This window comes from Electrophorus electricus, chromosome 21 (assembly GCF_013358815.1).
Source record: "Electrophorus electricus isolate fEleEle1 chromosome 21, fEleEle1.pri, whole genome shotgun sequence".
NCBI classification, from domain to species: Eukaryota; Metazoa; Chordata; class Actinopteri; order Gymnotiformes; family Gymnotidae; genus Electrophorus; species Electrophorus electricus.
In genome coordinates this window covers 11,283,307-11,299,321 of record NC_049555.1, presented here as the reverse complement: position 1 = coordinate 11,299,321, position 16,015 = coordinate 11,283,307, and the positions used below count along the sequence as shown (strand labels likewise).

The window sequence follows — 16,015 nt, the reverse complement described above, 5'->3', positions numbered from 1 at the left end:
TTTTGATGTAGCTTTTGGATTTCTGCTTTAGATCTGAATGGTGTGTGCAGAATCTCCTGAGTGCAGTACATGGAATGATTTCTCTCTTCAAGGACAAGCTGGATTAAAAAATAAATATGTATAAAATTTGAAAGGTAGTGAAAACGTTTCTGATGTCTGATCATGTCACTTATGAAATGTTTATTTTTGGTCTAGACATTTGAATATACAAACCTGTCTTTACATTTAATGGTATATGATGACATGCAAAGCAAACTTACAACACTTACCCCGTTACCGGCCTTCCCTGTATGAAATGGAACTTTTCTCCTGCAGAATGAAGAAGAATGAAGGCCAGTAAACAGAGAAGCTCTCAACATATACCTTGTTTATGTCAACACATTTCAGAGAGCAAAATGGCAAATCCTGGCTTTTTTTGCACCCAAGCACAGATAGATGTTTAATAGAATTACTAATTTCCTAAAGATACACAAGATTGAAAAAAACAGCCAGGTGAAAATTCACATAATGAGGGTTGTAGTCTCTGTTCAAGCACTGAACCTGCCAACTTTTATACATAAAAATGAAGTGCAAAAAGATTAAAATAAACACACAATTCACATTACTGTCAATATATGTCAGATGTAAAAGTGTGCAGTGCTGGATAAATTCAGTAACAAGTTGCAGAATTAAAGCAATGGAGCAATAGTTATTGCAGCAATGTTGCTGATTGCTTAGAAGTGCTGTATACTGACAAATTATAAAGGTGAAACATTATGTTGCTAACTTATTATGGAGAGCCTATTTTAACTGCTTCAGTTAAAATGCAGGTAACAGTACCTTTAAAAGTAAAACAACTGAGGATATCAGTACTAAGATTATTGTAAAATGATTCAAATGTAATAATTAAAACATGGACATGTAACAGAAAATAGATGTTCCATGAAAGGTGCTTTAAACAATGAAAGCTTTAATGTAGATTGCAGTCCTTATCCTCTCAGGTACTGTGAAGCTTGAATGCACTTGATTGGCCCAGCAATTCTATTCAACATCTACATTTAAGCAGTTTAATACACAATGTTTCTCCTCAGAATCTGACTCTCTAGCCAGCATTCACTAAAGTAAACACGGAAACGTTAAGCTGTGCCCTTCTTGGAAATTTGACACTTCCCGTTTGTTCGGTTTCTTTGAAGGCCTAGATTTAGCTGAGCATTGTTTCAACATGCCTCAGGCTTGAAACCCTACAAATAAGCCTAAACGCCCTCCAACCAACAAGAGCAAACAAACATGGTCCATTAGCAGACCTGTTACACGTCAGGTATAACACACCTGGGACCATTACCAAGTAAAATACTTAAATCAGACATGTTAAAGTAGGCAAACAAATGTATCAAAATAGTGGCAGGGGGAACTTGAAGTTCAATAGTAATACGGAGCTTACACGGACAATCTGGTTTTGCTTTTTGTTCACAGGGCCCTAAACCTGTTGCAACATCAGTGATGTTCTTAGCCCTGTAGCAAGTAAACCTGATTCCAGTGATATGCCACCGATAGCCCAACGACACCAGAGTTCTATAACAAGCCGTTTATTGTTCAGCTTTTCATCGCAACACTTTGTCCAGCAATAGGAAAAGGGCTTGATCCCATACAATATAGATTTTAATTAAGGACTGCTGTTAAAATAATATGCATTCTGGCATAGGTCCAACAGATTCTTAAGAGATTATATTAAAATGAGCTACTCTTCAATTGCTGATGCTAGACAGATGTCCAGTTTCATGATGCCAGGCCCAACTCCTGCCAAGACCAAGATAACCTTCATGATTTTTAAGAGTTCTGCCAACTGACCTTCCAGAGAAGAGCTGGCATTAAATCTCCTCAACACCTGGAAAACTGACTCGGAAGTAGGTTTTTCAGCTAACGGAAGCTAAATTAGCAAATTTGGTCCAACCTCAAGCAACATTGATAGATGTCAAATAAAACTATAGCCTCTTAACTGATAAACAGATTTGATGCAGTGTCTGAAGAATTCACAATCACAGGCTTGACAGTTTGCCTACACAATTTGCTATTGCATTTGCTGTCACACTTAAAATGCAATCATGAATTTTAAAATGTTTGGTAAGATGTTCCTTATTTTTTGCATGCATGATTAGTTCATTTACAGGTTTTAGACTGAAGTAAAAAAAACTTGTCTATGTAATATTTTAGAGTACTAGTGGCATACATGAATCCCTGGGCATTAAGAAGAGTTTAGAAATGAGCACCTTAATATACATGAAAAACTCATAATTTGACAGTACTACAGGACTAAAGTGATTTACCAAAACAGTTAGTGTTGAATTCTGTGGCAGACTTCCACAAACACCACAACGCTGCTAGCAAGCATCTCTTCAGTTGAAAATGGTTAATTATGGCTATAAGGTCACAGTGAACTATAAAAAGGTACCCAGCACCTCAGGACTCCCTGTAAACAAACCTGGGTGAACCTCCCAAGAGCATGGCAGCGTAAAGCTTACTGGAAGCCATTACAGCAAGAACATTCTCTGCCATATAATAATGACCCATGTGGTTCTGTGAAGCTTTTGAGCAAGACAGAGTTTTGACTAGGGAGTATTGTTTTAGGAACCTTGTACCAGCCCATCCATCAATGACCTGTGTGTGTCTTTAAAAGAGAGAGCAGCTTGTGACTATCAGCTCTGCAAGGTAGTAAGTAAACAAAAGCCTTTATGTTTTTAAATGAATCTTTACCATTCAAAAAAATGTTTTATATCCATTTTATTTACAGACATCTGATCAAATTCAAAGATTATATGCTCAGTACATGTAGCTCAACTCTATTGGCTAAAAACAGTACTTTACTGGTCTGTTCATATAATATAGTAGCGGGGCTAATAAATATTAGTCACTGTAGTAAATGTTAATTCATAATACATTGGAAAATATTAAGCAGCTAACTGCTGATAATGGGTCATCCTTGTTAACTGCAACACTGAAACTGATCCTAAAGTTAAAGATCACGGCAAAGCAGTAGAATTTTACACTGCACAAAATCATGGCTGCTATGTATGTAAACCACTTAAAACCACCTTAATCACACATGGCATGGTTTCCTCAATAGTACAAAGTCTTTGAAAGTATATCTATTTAACTAGCATCAATCCATGGATGCTTTATGGTATTAACATAACCATCTGTTCATTCATGTTAAATACTTAATCAGGTAGGGCTGCATGATTTAGACAAAAGATTGTGTTGCTGTAATATTGCCACACATTGCGGTTGTGGTACTACATAAGCTAGAAGCAGAGCAGGACACCACCTCTTTGCCCTTTTAAAATTCAGGAAGCATTACAGAAAAATCAACAAAGGACAACAGACAAAGAACAGCTTCTTCCCAAGAACTATAGCCAGGCTCACTCCAAACTGATAATGTGCACTATTCAAGTAGTCTCTACTCGAAAGACTGTATATTAGATTTCAGATAATACTAAGTAATGTACTACATACGATTCTATGCATTGGTCATCGTTATATCCGGTACTGTATCGTGTGCAACACTATGTAACTATTTGCCAACGTCAACTTTTGTGAATGTTCATTTTTTAATCTCACATTAATTTCACTGTACCAATGACAATACCAAAAATGTCTCGTATGATCAGCAATGCACCTACAAACACCGAATGTGACAACGAGTGGTGTGCATCGTTTTTCATTAAAATGATTTATGTCGCAGGACACCCACAGAACTTTTATTCAGCACCACTGAAACAACACGCAAACAGCAGACGCGATTTGTCGGACGATTCATTTGTATGGCGCAGCCATGTGCGAGACGAGAATAGCAGATGTTGATACTATAACAGATAGAGAACGATGTATCGTCTCGGTATAAAAGTAACATTAGAAATTCCCTGATTGAGACAGTTTCTCATTTCTCGTGTTTCACGTCAATAAACACCAGCGTTACATGTCGACTTCTTTTTGTGTGGACGAGGCCTTTACTCAAGCTTGTAGGCCAGGGACCACCACCCCTCGATTAGCGCCGATGACTTCAACGTGTTAGAAAAATACCCGAAACAATAAAAGAAATCGCTTTGTACGTTTTTTGAGCTTTTATGTAAGTAACTAAATACGAGCCAAACAATTATACAATTTCCAGTTTCCCCTAACGATATTATACAGCGTGGAAAGGGAGTGTGGCAAGTTTCCAGTCAGCTAAGCTAAGCTAGCAGACCATTTTAGCTCTAGGTTAGTTTAGTTAAGACAAGGCATTTGATCCAACACGGGTGGGTAGGTCATTTGCAACTGTAAGATCATAACCTGCGGTTTTTATACTGTTCGGGCTGGATTTTACTTACGTTCAGATCATATAATCTCAGACATGAACGCTAGTCAGTCGCCTGTACGGCGAGGTGACGAGGCCTTGAGGTATCTAAACGGTTAGCTGCTGCTCACTTCAACTTTCCCGTTGGTTTACAACGAATACCTGGATAAAACAAGGTACCGGCTGATCACGCAGCTTCCCGGAGGTTCATATTTTTGCTGCAAAACATCGCAGCAACTAAATTAGATCGAAAAATCAATAAACCTAGAAAGAAAGTATAAACAACATGGCTAACGCTAGCTCAGTTATCTTCACGACTGACCACAATACACTGGCCACCTACATACAGGCTTATACAATAACTTTACTGCTCTTAAAAGCGACGTGTACACTACCTACACCACGCTGATCATTAACAGCATCGCCTTTATTAGCTGTATATTTATATTTCGTAGCTTTATATATTTATATTTATTCGTCTTTTACACCATGACGCATGTTACTCTGCATGAGTATACAGTAAACAAGCGGGCATAGTAACACGGAGCAATTTTGGTAAACTTACCCTCGATGTCCCTTTTCTGGTGACTGGAATTGGGTTAATATATGTGACTCACACGAGGGAATTGTTTTACTTATGGGAGTTTCGGCTAATTTGCTTTTATTTTGTTATTTTTTATTTTATTGAGCGCTTCTTCCCGCGACAACCCAGTTTCTAGTAGGGACAGTGCAAAATGGCTGCCTTTCCTGCACGTACCATCGAAACTTCTAACAGGGGAGTGGGGTGGAGCCTGTATCGAGTAGCGCCTTTAAAATGTACAGCTTTAAATTAAAATTACATGTACACACTTGTGGTCTTCAATATTCATAAAAATTTTTTTTTGCCGTTTATCGCAAATAAAATAAATATCTATGTGCGATATAATTTTAACTATATGTTAGTCCCCTGTTTAAATGGAGTGCTTGGTCACGTGGTTATTGAAGTCAATACAATTCAAAGGTTTGTCACCGTTATGTGGTAAAAATACTTAGGATAGAGTAATATATAAACATACTTGTACAAGATCTTAGTTTATAAACAATAGTATAAAGTAAACGGAATAGGGAATTCTCTTGTCAAATATACTAATTAATAAAACAGCAGAAACAAGCAGTTTTTCGAGGTTTACAGCAATACACGCCATACGCTGCCCAAAATCTATCTATCTATCTATCTATCTATCTATCTATCTATCTATCTATCTATCTATCTATCTATCTATCTATCTATCTATCTATCTATCTATCTATCTATCTATCTATCTATCTATCTATCTATCTATCTATCTATATCGGAGTATTAGGCCTAATTTCCAGTTCTTCTGTTTTTATTTTACGATTGTAAATCTCGGCTATAGCTTGTGATTTGGTTCTATATTTTACGTATAATAGCGTATTTAAAATAATATTAAGACACAGATCATATTCACATTACGCATTGATTGCATTATATTTGAAGCTCTGCTTTCCAGAACAGCAGGTGGCGATCACGGCGATGTGACGGATATCGAAGAAGGCGCGGACACGAATTGACAGGCGTTTGCAATTTTATAAAGCTTGTGCTTGCTGGATAAAGAAAACAACAATAATGTCAGGTGTGTTAGCAAGGATTCTCTTTTACCCCACACTGGCATACAATGTTGTTTTGGGGAAAATCTCATCGAGACGATGGTTCAATCGCGTAGATCAAACAGTCATACTTGGGGCTCTTCCGTTCAGATCAATGACAGATGAGGTGAGTGTCACCCGTAGTGATTAGTTGAATTTACTAACATAGATAACATATTTTATTACACCGGGCTTGGTGCAAAATAAAAAAACAAACAAACAAACTTATAGCTAGAATTCTAGTGATTTTCATTTACCTTTTCGATGCATGTTTTCTTTCTTAGCCTTTCTTTTGCGGTATTTTTTATTTGTATTTGAGTTTTAGATTATATGACAATATGTACAATGTCTTCTGTGATTTTAATACAGTTAGTTCAATCTGAAAATGTTCGAGGGGTGATAACCATGAACGAAGAATATGAGACCAAATATTTTTGTAATTCAGTGGAGGTAAGTAACTTCTGACATCATTACACTTCTTTTACACTTCCTTGCATTTAATCTCCATATAACTGTATTGGGGTGGGAGTTGGGGGTTGTTTGTTTGTGGCTATATTTAAGTTATTGGAGTGGTTAGGTTTCGTCATTGGGACGTTACACAATTAAAGAGATTTAGTTTTAGTAAAATGTAACTTTCCACAAATATAGTAATATGTGTGTGTGTGTGTGTGTGTGGTTTTCTAGGAGTGGAAAAATGCAGGTGTTGAGCAGATCAGACTCAGCACAGTGGATCTGACAGGAGTTCCTAGTCTGGAACACATCCACAAAGGTGTAGAGTTTGCCCTTAAACATCGTGAGCAAGGAAATAGCGTCTACATCCACTGCAAAGCAGGCCGTTCACGTAGTGCTACATTGGCTGCTGCATACCTCATCAGGGTGAGCAGTGCAGTACATACCTCATCGTGGTGAGCCATACAGTGCAGCACATACCTCATCGGGGTGCGCCATGCAGTGCGTGCCTCATCGGGGTGCGCCATGCAGTGCGTGCCTCATCGGGGTGCGCCATGCAGTGCGTGCCTCATCGGGGTGCGCCATGCAGTGCGTGCCTCATCGGGGTGCGCCATGCAGTGCGTGCCTCATCGGGGTGCGCCATGCAGTGCGTGCCTCATCGGGGTGCGCCATGCAGTGCGTGCCTCATCGGGGTGAGCCATGCAGTGCGTGCCTCATCGGGGTGAGCCATGCAGTGCGTACCTCATCGGGGTGCGCCATGCAGTGCCAGAGGAAGGGATGGTGATAAAGTGAGCGAAGGCAAAGGAAATTAAGGAAATTGGAAGAATGAGAGACAAGTAAACCTATATAAAAATGCCCTGATAACTAAGAGTAATGTCATTTATCAGAATGGCAGATTACAATATCAGATTACGATATCAATATTTTATTGCATTTGTATGCCTTTGTGCATGTGTATGTGGTAAAGCAAATGGAAGCATGATTGTCGCATTGGTTTTCATGCATAGGTGAGAAGAAAAGTCATATTTCTGCATAATTTCTAGTAGTATTTGTGATCATTTATAAATGTCAAATGGTCTAAAGATGATGGTGTAAGGATGTTAGGTCAGCATGGTAAGTATCTGACACTTATTTACTTATGCCCAGAGAAGTGTTGATGTTTTAACCAAAGTATTCTTTGTTTATCCACAGCTACAGTTTTCCATGATATACTATTTTGTTTTCTATAGCTAAGCTAAAGAGTGCTTTCTTTATTCTTAACAATGTACCAAACAGTTGATTTTGATATGCCTAAAATTTTGTCTATGACTTTGATTTATTCTCAGATTATTGTGGTGTCATTTGGCAGTTAAATCAATTAATTAATTAATTTTTGTTGATATTGTTGAGAGATAATATGCAACAATAATGCGTGCACCAGTGGATAAGTCAAGATTCATACATGTGTAGAATTTTGTATGTACTGGCATGCATGAAAAAATAATGTAATGACAGACAGTTGGCCAAAGAACAACTGAGCATCAAACTGTCTAACTTTTTTTTTTTTTTTCCCAGAAAAGGGTGAACAGTTCACCCTATTTGAATTCACATACACTTTAACTGAAGTTAGAGTCCAAATGCTTAAATATGTGAATGTAAATTGTAATGAATTATTGTAATTTCATTAATAAGCTTCTCTCGTTTAAGTTTATATATTTTGATTTAAATAATACTGTAAAAATAATATCACTAAAAATAATGGAGCAAATCCTGTTCTTTTCTACAGTACTGTGTGAAATATGATGTCTTCTTCCTCTTCTCTGCATAGATACATTGCTGGAGCCCAGAGAAAGCCTGCAACATGTTAGCAGCCATACGGCCCCATGTGTTGATCCGCTCTGCACAACTTGACATGCTCCACAAGTACCACCAGAAAGTCTGTGGATCAGAGCCAGATTGTGTATGATGTATCATGTATTATGTATGCATGTTAATCAATTATTTTCCTGAAGAATGCAGAAAGTGCAGCAGAATGTATGAATGCATGTTATTTTGTTAACTTTGCACAGAAATGCAAAACATACAATGTACAGGAACACTTTTTTAAATAAATAAACTAAGATGTTGTTACATTTACTACTTAATATTATTTATAAAAGATAAGTGAGACAGAAACGGAAACCTGTCTTTCCTCTGGTAGAAAACATCTTCCCAATGTTGTTATTTGCTGTTTCACCTGGTGGTGGCGCCATTGTCGCTCCACGAACACCTAAAATGTGTAACTCGATTTCCGTCGTTTGAGTCAAGATGGCAGCCTCCTTGGTCAGGTTAGTCCGTGGAGGATTGTACAAAAGCTTGAACGGTAGGCGACGGATGAATATAATATAGATTTTGACGCATGAACAATTTCTTAATCATGTAACATGTATGTTTGGGTGGTTCCACAACTGGTGTTTCCTCGTGTGGTTGCCAGTGACTGATGACCTTTATCTTAGCTTGCTCGCTAAATTACTGCCTTGGTAGAAAAGCTAACGAGAAACAACTACAGATATCTATCTATCTATCTATCTGTCTATCTGTCTGTCTGTCTATCTATCTATCTATCTATCTATCTATCTATCTATCTATCTATCTATCTGTCTGTCTGTCTGTCTGTCTGTCTGTCTGTATATACAGAAGCAGTTTTAGTTAATCCATGTGGGGATCACAGTAACTGCGCATTTTAATCAGATGTATTTGTTGTGCATTGTAATGTTGCTGGCGATCCTTAGGTGCACAAGTTTGTAGTCTGGATGAAAAAGCATTCTCACCTGCTCTAAATGCTGTAATGTTGAATGCAACGGTCGTTTTCAGGTTGCTTTTTAAGTAACGTTACATTTGTCACTTCCCTTTCGTACAATTGTAATAAAAGTTATGATTACGTATTTTCTTTATTGTTATGTGGGTTTCAGAGTCTTTACGACATTCTGTCACACAGCACGACACAACCTGAGATTTTAGCAGAGCAGTGCAGAATTGCCAAAACCTTAAATCTTTCAGATTCAAATTGTGGTTCAGGTTTCAGTGGTGTTGTACAGCAGCAGCAGCACCTCTCACTGGTCCTAGTCCCCCTTTATCGCAGTATATTGTGAATTTGGAGACGCGATAGCACAGCTGAATAAAAACAAATTAGAACTATTGATGATTTAAACTAATAATGCATGCTGGGGGGTAAGGAACATTTATTGAAGGCATGAACATGGCATGCATAAATATCATGGGTTGGGATTAGGCTATGTAGATACCTATTTTATTTTGAATAAATACATTCCATAGCTTATGGTCAAAGGTGTTACATGGCCTGGTACTGTGTCTTTAAAAGCAAAATCGATGATATTTGCAAGCTGTCCCAATTTAGATGGTCAGTGAGTCAAAGGTATTCTCTACTTCAATTTTTATAGTAGCCAGTCGTGCTGCACTGATCCAGACACGGTCTGAAGCAGTAACAACTGACACGAGACGTGAGTAGCCTTACAGTTTTGGTGGGCCACCCAGCCTAAAATGATGCTGTTAATTCAGAAAACTTTAGCTATATCTGGAAAACTTATCAAAATTATATTAATGTGTAAATGCATCTGCAGTTGTTTTAGTTATATTTTGATAAGTCCCAGCTGGTTATGTTATACCCTTACCTTTATGATATTAATGTTGAAATCTTTCCCAGGCCAAGCTAGCAGGCCTGTTCATAGTTCAAGTTAAGAAGTTCAAGTTAGGTTAACATCTTGGTTCAGGTCAGAATACTGGGTTATTATTTGCTCACTCAGCTAAACTGTAATGTGTTTCTGTAGCTACCATCAGGCCTAAGGATGCAGCCACTCATAACCAGCTCTCCCAGTTTGGAGAATATGTTGCTGAGATTCTTCCCAAATATGTGCAACATGTTCAGGTAACACACACAAACCAACTTTATTGTTGTTTGTGTTTTGCGTGCATATCTATACCAGCACTTATTCTTTGTGTAATCCGCTGTATTTTTTGTTTTGTTTTCACATAACATGAGAATATTCCCAGGTTACCTGCTACAATGAGCTGGAAGTAATGATTCACCCGGAGGGAATCGTACCTGTCCTGACCTTCCTTCGGGATCACACCAACGCCCAGTTCCGCAACATGACTGACCTCACAGCAGTGGATGTCCCCACTAGGCAAAACCGCTTTGAGGTCTGCATTCTAAAAGGGGAGCTTCCCAGGAAAATGATTAGCTCAGACTTCTCTGCGAGTCACTGACATGCCCTAAACCCCCTTATAATATATTCAAGCCTTTAACAGCTGACATGATAATATATGCAAGGCTGTTGTAATCTTGCATGAAGCATCATGGTGCTTGGAGTGATTTGATGTTTAGTTTGTTTATTTGTCTCTTTCATCATTTAACTTTTTAATTTGCTGTTGACTTCGCCACTTGATACTGTGTTTACATGAGCATTTGTACAAACACACTCAGGATGATGTTAGTAAAATATGACACTACACAGAATTTTTCACAAGTCATGCAAAATGTCTGCATATGCAGGGCTAATAAATGAGGGCCAACATGAATTCATATGAAAATTTATCAGATGACCTAATTACTCATAGTGTAGAGCTTGACCAATTGTTGCTTAAATTAAGCAGTACAAAAAATGGAGTAGGAGTGTAGCGTATTGATAGTCTGCTCCATTACATCTTTTTTTCTAGTCTTTTAAATCTAGCAGTCAGCATTCTGCAGCATTTACTCTATCAGCAAGTCGTTGCATCCATGGATCCGATGATTCCATAGCCCAGATTTGTAGAGACACAGTCTCATTTACTAAAGTCAGTCTCACCACAAACATAATGTGTATGCTGGGTTTGAACAAATCTCTTCAATGCCATTGCAGATTGTGTACAATCTACTGTCCTTGCGCTTTAACTCTCGTATCCGAGTGAAGACCTACACGGATGAGCTGACCCCTGTTGACTCTGCCGTCCCTGTCCATCAGGTTGCTAACTGGTATGAGAGGGAGGTATGTCAGTCTTTCCCACCTTTTCAACCCCTTCAAAAGTGTGTTTCCAAATGTCGAAAAGGTCATCTATTTAGAACCCAGCAGTAATATTTATAATTCACTATTTACGCATACCACGATGTTCAGTTCGCACCTCCTGTTATCCTCAAGGTGTGGGACATGTTTGGAGTTTTCTTTGCAAATCATCCAGACCTGAGACGCATCCTGACAGATTATGGTTTCGAAGGCCATCCATTCAGAAAAGACTTCCCTCTTTCTGGATATGTGGAGGTAAACATATTGATAGATTTATATTCTGACACTTTTCAGAATCTAATCAGTTTTCTTTGTTACCTCTGTTGTTAGTGACATTTCTAGCATTGGCTAGACTACAGACATTTATATGCATATTATGTTTATTTGACATAATTTGCATATGATTGCAGTGCTGAGATTATTTGCATGTATTATAGGATGACGCATGTTTTCGTTTCGTTACGCTCCCTTAGGTGCGCTATGACGATGAGTTAAAGCGGATTGTGGCAGAGCCGGTGGAGTTTGCACAAGAGTTCCGGAAGTTTGACCTAAACAGTCCATGGGAGGCATTCCCGGCGTACAGGGAGTCCAAAGAAGCAGCCAAGATGGAGGCTGGGGACAAACCTGCAAAATAGCACCCTTTCAGCTCTGCTCTGCAGGAAAAAGCCACACGCTCGCATGCACATCCCCCCTGGGGATGCCTGCCACCATATTTATGTAAATATGACACCATGTATTGATGTTGGTTGTTTACTATTTAGTTGGGAGACACCCATAGCATCTTAATAAACAGTTTAAAAAAAAGAGGCTAAGACATTTCCTCATTTACAACTCGCATTGCACAACCTGGCAAAATTAGGGTTGTCAGTCTATTGTGTAACATTGTGTTTCAAAATGTTTGAACAGGTATATTTACAACATGGTTCAGATGTTTATATTTTTGAAACAACCTTCCAGCTATACAGAATCGCAGTTGTTTACAGCTGACAAGCTTACCGGAGTTTGCATCGGCAGCTCCGATGGTCAGTGTGCATGTACATACAGAACCTCCAATACAGACATTCAGACAAATGTGCATTCATACCTCAGAAGATGAGTTTCTGGGCACACTTGTCAGTAGTGCTAGCCGGGGAATGCAGACCATCTAAGGACATGATGTACAAGGTGCTTAACTATGGTTGAATAATTTGGGTTACCTGCCTGCATTGCGTAACTGCTGTGCATTGAAAATTACAAGTAACTGGCACTGGAAAGACCACAAGGGTAGTGAAATACAGATGTGGAACAGTGGTAGAGAGGAAGCCACATTGTTTCACAGAAGAAACTGGAGGTGATGTCTGGATGGTGATGCTTTTAAACCATGTCTACTAGCAGTGTGATGAGGAGGTAGAGAAAGTGCAGCCTCCCAACTTATTCTGGACAACTGTCATAGCCTGATGGAGAGGAGCCGACAGCTAGATAATCACTCAGGAGAAAGAGGAACACAGTACACCCTGGCCTTGGAGAACAGAGACAGGAACCAGACACTCGTGGGGACACTGTTAATAATGGAAGAGTCAAAACAGGGCAAAACTTAATAACCTTAAGCTTCCTGCGCTGATGCAGAACTGTTTTGACAATGGCAGAAATGTTACTTCTAACTTGAGGGAATTGTGGGTAGATCCCAGCTATTCAGACCTGTACCTTTCAGGGCAGGTTTATGGAAGTTCATCTCAATTTCCTATGTACTGTGTGTGTTGAACTGCATGGGACTGCACATAATGGCACAATCTGTGCTTCTAAAATCAGAAAGTTGAGAAAAGCATCTGTGAAAAGGCACTAATTAATGTATAGGATAGTACTTTATAATAAGGTTCTTTTAACTACCTTTTATGGGGATGGTGGAGAGGGTTATTTTAAAGATGTAATATGTTACAGATTACATATTTACAAAGATATCCATAACCTATCAAGGGATTACTATATTAGAGTATCCTAATCTGACACTTTCCATTACTTCTAAACCCTTTAACTCCTAAAGTTTCAGAACACGTGTCTCCTACAGTGACAAACTAGAATAGCCACCAACAAGCTCCCACAAGTTTCTGTATTTTCTCTGTGCAGACTGAAACAACTCAGTAGGTGCATAAACGTTATCCATATAAATATGTGTCTTCTCCAGCAGAACAGCATTGCTGGAAAGGCCCTTTACTACAGAACACCCAATCTTCTACGCTCTTGTCAAACTTGTAGGATCCACCAGTGGAAACGTCCCGGACAGACAGGCTATAACATTATTATTATTATTATTATTATTATTATTATTATTATTATTATTATTATTATTATTATTACTCTCCCGCAATAGGGGATCGCTGAGTTGTCTATTTTAAAACATGGCGATGATTATAATCCAGTTAAAAACTGCCTTGCCCATTGCTGAGAAGGGGACGTATCGTGAAAGTGGAAAAGTACACTTCACTTCATTGTAACCAAAGGGTAAGCAGGAGCTTGTGCTCTGCTAACGACAGCAGAATGTAATGTGAGAAAAAACACGTCTTTTAATGGTAGGGTTTATCTTCAACTAAACACAACATAAAATGATTTCAATCAAGTTAAGTGACTTAACATATAGCCTATACATTCACATGAAGCAAATACCGTGTTAACATTGAAAAAAAAAAATCCTGTTTACAACAAACAAATCTCGTTTTCACGATCAGTATTCAAATTTCGTCATGTACGTTAATGAAAGCAAAAGCATGACTCGCACTAGGAAGATCCACAAATGTACATCTGTTTCCAGTCACATACTACAATGAAATAAAGAATGAAATAAAAGCCCCAAAATGCAACCAAGGTAGGAACACACCGCATGGTCCATATTTCTTACACCTTTAGCACCGCAGGCTTCATCCGATACTGCTGCTGTGCAGCAGCAGTGATGTAAACCGTTCACTCGATTAAAACCACTAAACGGGGAAAAATGAAGCAGGAAGAAAAACGGTCTAAGCGATCCCTGTTAAGTTGTAATGTAATTCTGCTAGCAATCATATAGGTCTTTAAATATACAACTACTTCAATGCATTTATTTTGTAACTGTAACGAAATACAGTTTCCTTTTTTTCTGTCCCGTTTAACGCCGTTAAATCTATTCCGTGTCTACACAGCCTTGCTCCTTGCTTTAATCACATTGACCAACAATGTGGACTCCAGTAATAATAGATGTTAAGTAATGCTAACATTGTAATTAACATGAGAGTTAATAGTCTTCATTGCTGCCATACAGCAAACTGGCTGTGTTAAACATTTAGTTAGTTGACCAAGAACAAGTAGACATTATAATAAATTGTAGAAGGTTAAATAAAGAAGAAAAGAGAAATGGTCTTGCGTGAATTTGGAAAATGATGATGATTTTTACTTTGCTAACATTAGCAAAGTAAAAACAAACCATTTGTTGGTTTGTTAATACTGCAGTCAGTGGTTTCTTAATGTTAACCAGTACTATAAATAATGCTAGTTGTAGCCTTAATGTTACTGCATGTGTTAAAAACCTGGAAGCATACGGTCTTGTGGCCAGAGGTTGTGGACAGGGGTTCATACAGTTGGGGCCAGGCATGCCATCTCTTTTTTGGAGATCGGTGCTCCTCTGACAGGATGGGGCAAGTTAGAACAAATAAATATAGAACGATTCAGGCGCAATTATGGTAAAAGTGGAGATAAAATCCATAAATCCTGGTGTTGGTGGAGTCCAGATGTTTCAGGATAAGACATATATTAATATATTAATGTGTATATAAACACATACTGAGTGATTTGTCTTGTAGGCAAACAGATCGAGCTGGTTCATGACAGATTTAAGGTAGGCCAGTATCACAGGTTCAAATGTTTTTATAATTACGTATATCAGGACCTCCAACCTGTAGTTATTGAGATTAATTATTTGGTCCTTAAATTAGAGCCATATGGAGAAAGATGTTGATCAAAACATCCGATTAAGCAGTTATCCAGAGTTGGGGTATGTGGGGCCCAGGAACTCATCCCTCATAAAATGGTAAGACTTCAGATAATACCTGACTGTTCCATCACTACCTTTCAGAGAAATCTTGCTCTACTCTTTCCCTGTGCCTGTTCTTTGCAGCTATTGGAATTCCTCTCTCTTCCCACACTTGTAAGCTTCTAGGCCTGTCTGGTTCCTCGCAGTTCCATAGCATACCTCAGATTATCATTCCCATGTCTCATCAGGGTATAAATCTCTTCACAGGAGATGTAGGAGGTTAGAGTGTGTCAGTATGCTAATCTAAACTGTCACAGCATGCTCTCATGGCTGTATGATCATTTGAGCCCAAGCAATCCTGTAGCTCGTCTACTGCTGGAGTTAGTAGATTTTACAATCTACAGTTTATGCCTGTATTTGCCCATAGAAGCTGGAAAGTCATGCATAGATATAAGTGTAATGTTTCAATAATTGTGGTTTTCTGCTCATATATGGGATTTTTTTTTACCAGTTGAAGAATTTGTTATCAAGCAAACAAATACAAAACACTAAAGAGTTGCTTATAGTGTAGGAAAAGTCAAATACCATTGAGCAAGCAGGAAGAGAAAACAGTGG

The 16,015-nt window shown here is 38.4% G+C and overlaps 3 protein-coding genes across 17 annotated transcripts in view; 2 read left to right on the top strand and 1 right to left on the bottom strand.

The window, feature by feature from the left end:
• Positions 1–5,043, bottom strand: part of celf1 (cugbp, Elav-like family member 1) — a 28,927-nt gene extending 23,884 nt beyond the window's left edge. For 14 of the 15 annotated variants that reach the window (XM_035521092.1, XM_027008967.2, XM_027008971.2 and 11 more), the window contains exons 1-2: positions 4,875–5,043; positions 270–309 (exon numbers count right to left, since the gene is read on the bottom strand). The gene's annotated coding sequence lies outside the window, so the exon portion shown is untranslated. The remainder of the gene's footprint in view (positions 1–269; positions 310–4,874) is intronic. The other variant, XM_027008982.2, reaches the window with a different exon arrangement.
• A 605-nt stretch (positions 5,044–5,648) lies between these two features.
• Positions 5,649–8,517, top strand: ptpmt1 (protein tyrosine phosphatase mitochondrial 1). Its single transcript, XM_035521127.1, has 4 exons — positions 5,649–6,083; positions 6,326–6,406; positions 6,641–6,832; positions 8,214–8,517. The coding sequence occupies exons 1-4, from the start codon at positions 5,937–5,939 to the stop codon at positions 8,349–8,351; spliced, it is 558 nt and encodes a 185-aa protein (XP_035377020.1). The 5' UTR covers positions 5,649–5,936; the 3' UTR covers positions 8,352–8,517.
• A 132-nt stretch (positions 8,518–8,649) lies between these two features.
• ndufs3 (NADH:ubiquinone oxidoreductase core subunit S3) lies at positions 8,650–12,228 on the top strand. Its single transcript, XM_027008984.2, has 7 exons — positions 8,650–8,747; positions 9,826–9,885; positions 10,213–10,310; positions 10,436–10,585; positions 11,284–11,409; positions 11,560–11,679; positions 11,898–12,228. The coding sequence occupies exons 1-7, from the start codon at positions 8,693–8,695 to the stop codon at positions 12,057–12,059; spliced, it is 771 nt and encodes a 256-aa protein (XP_026864785.1). The 5' UTR covers positions 8,650–8,692; the 3' UTR covers positions 12,060–12,228.
• The last annotated feature ends 3,787 nt before the right edge of the window (positions 12,229–16,015 follow it).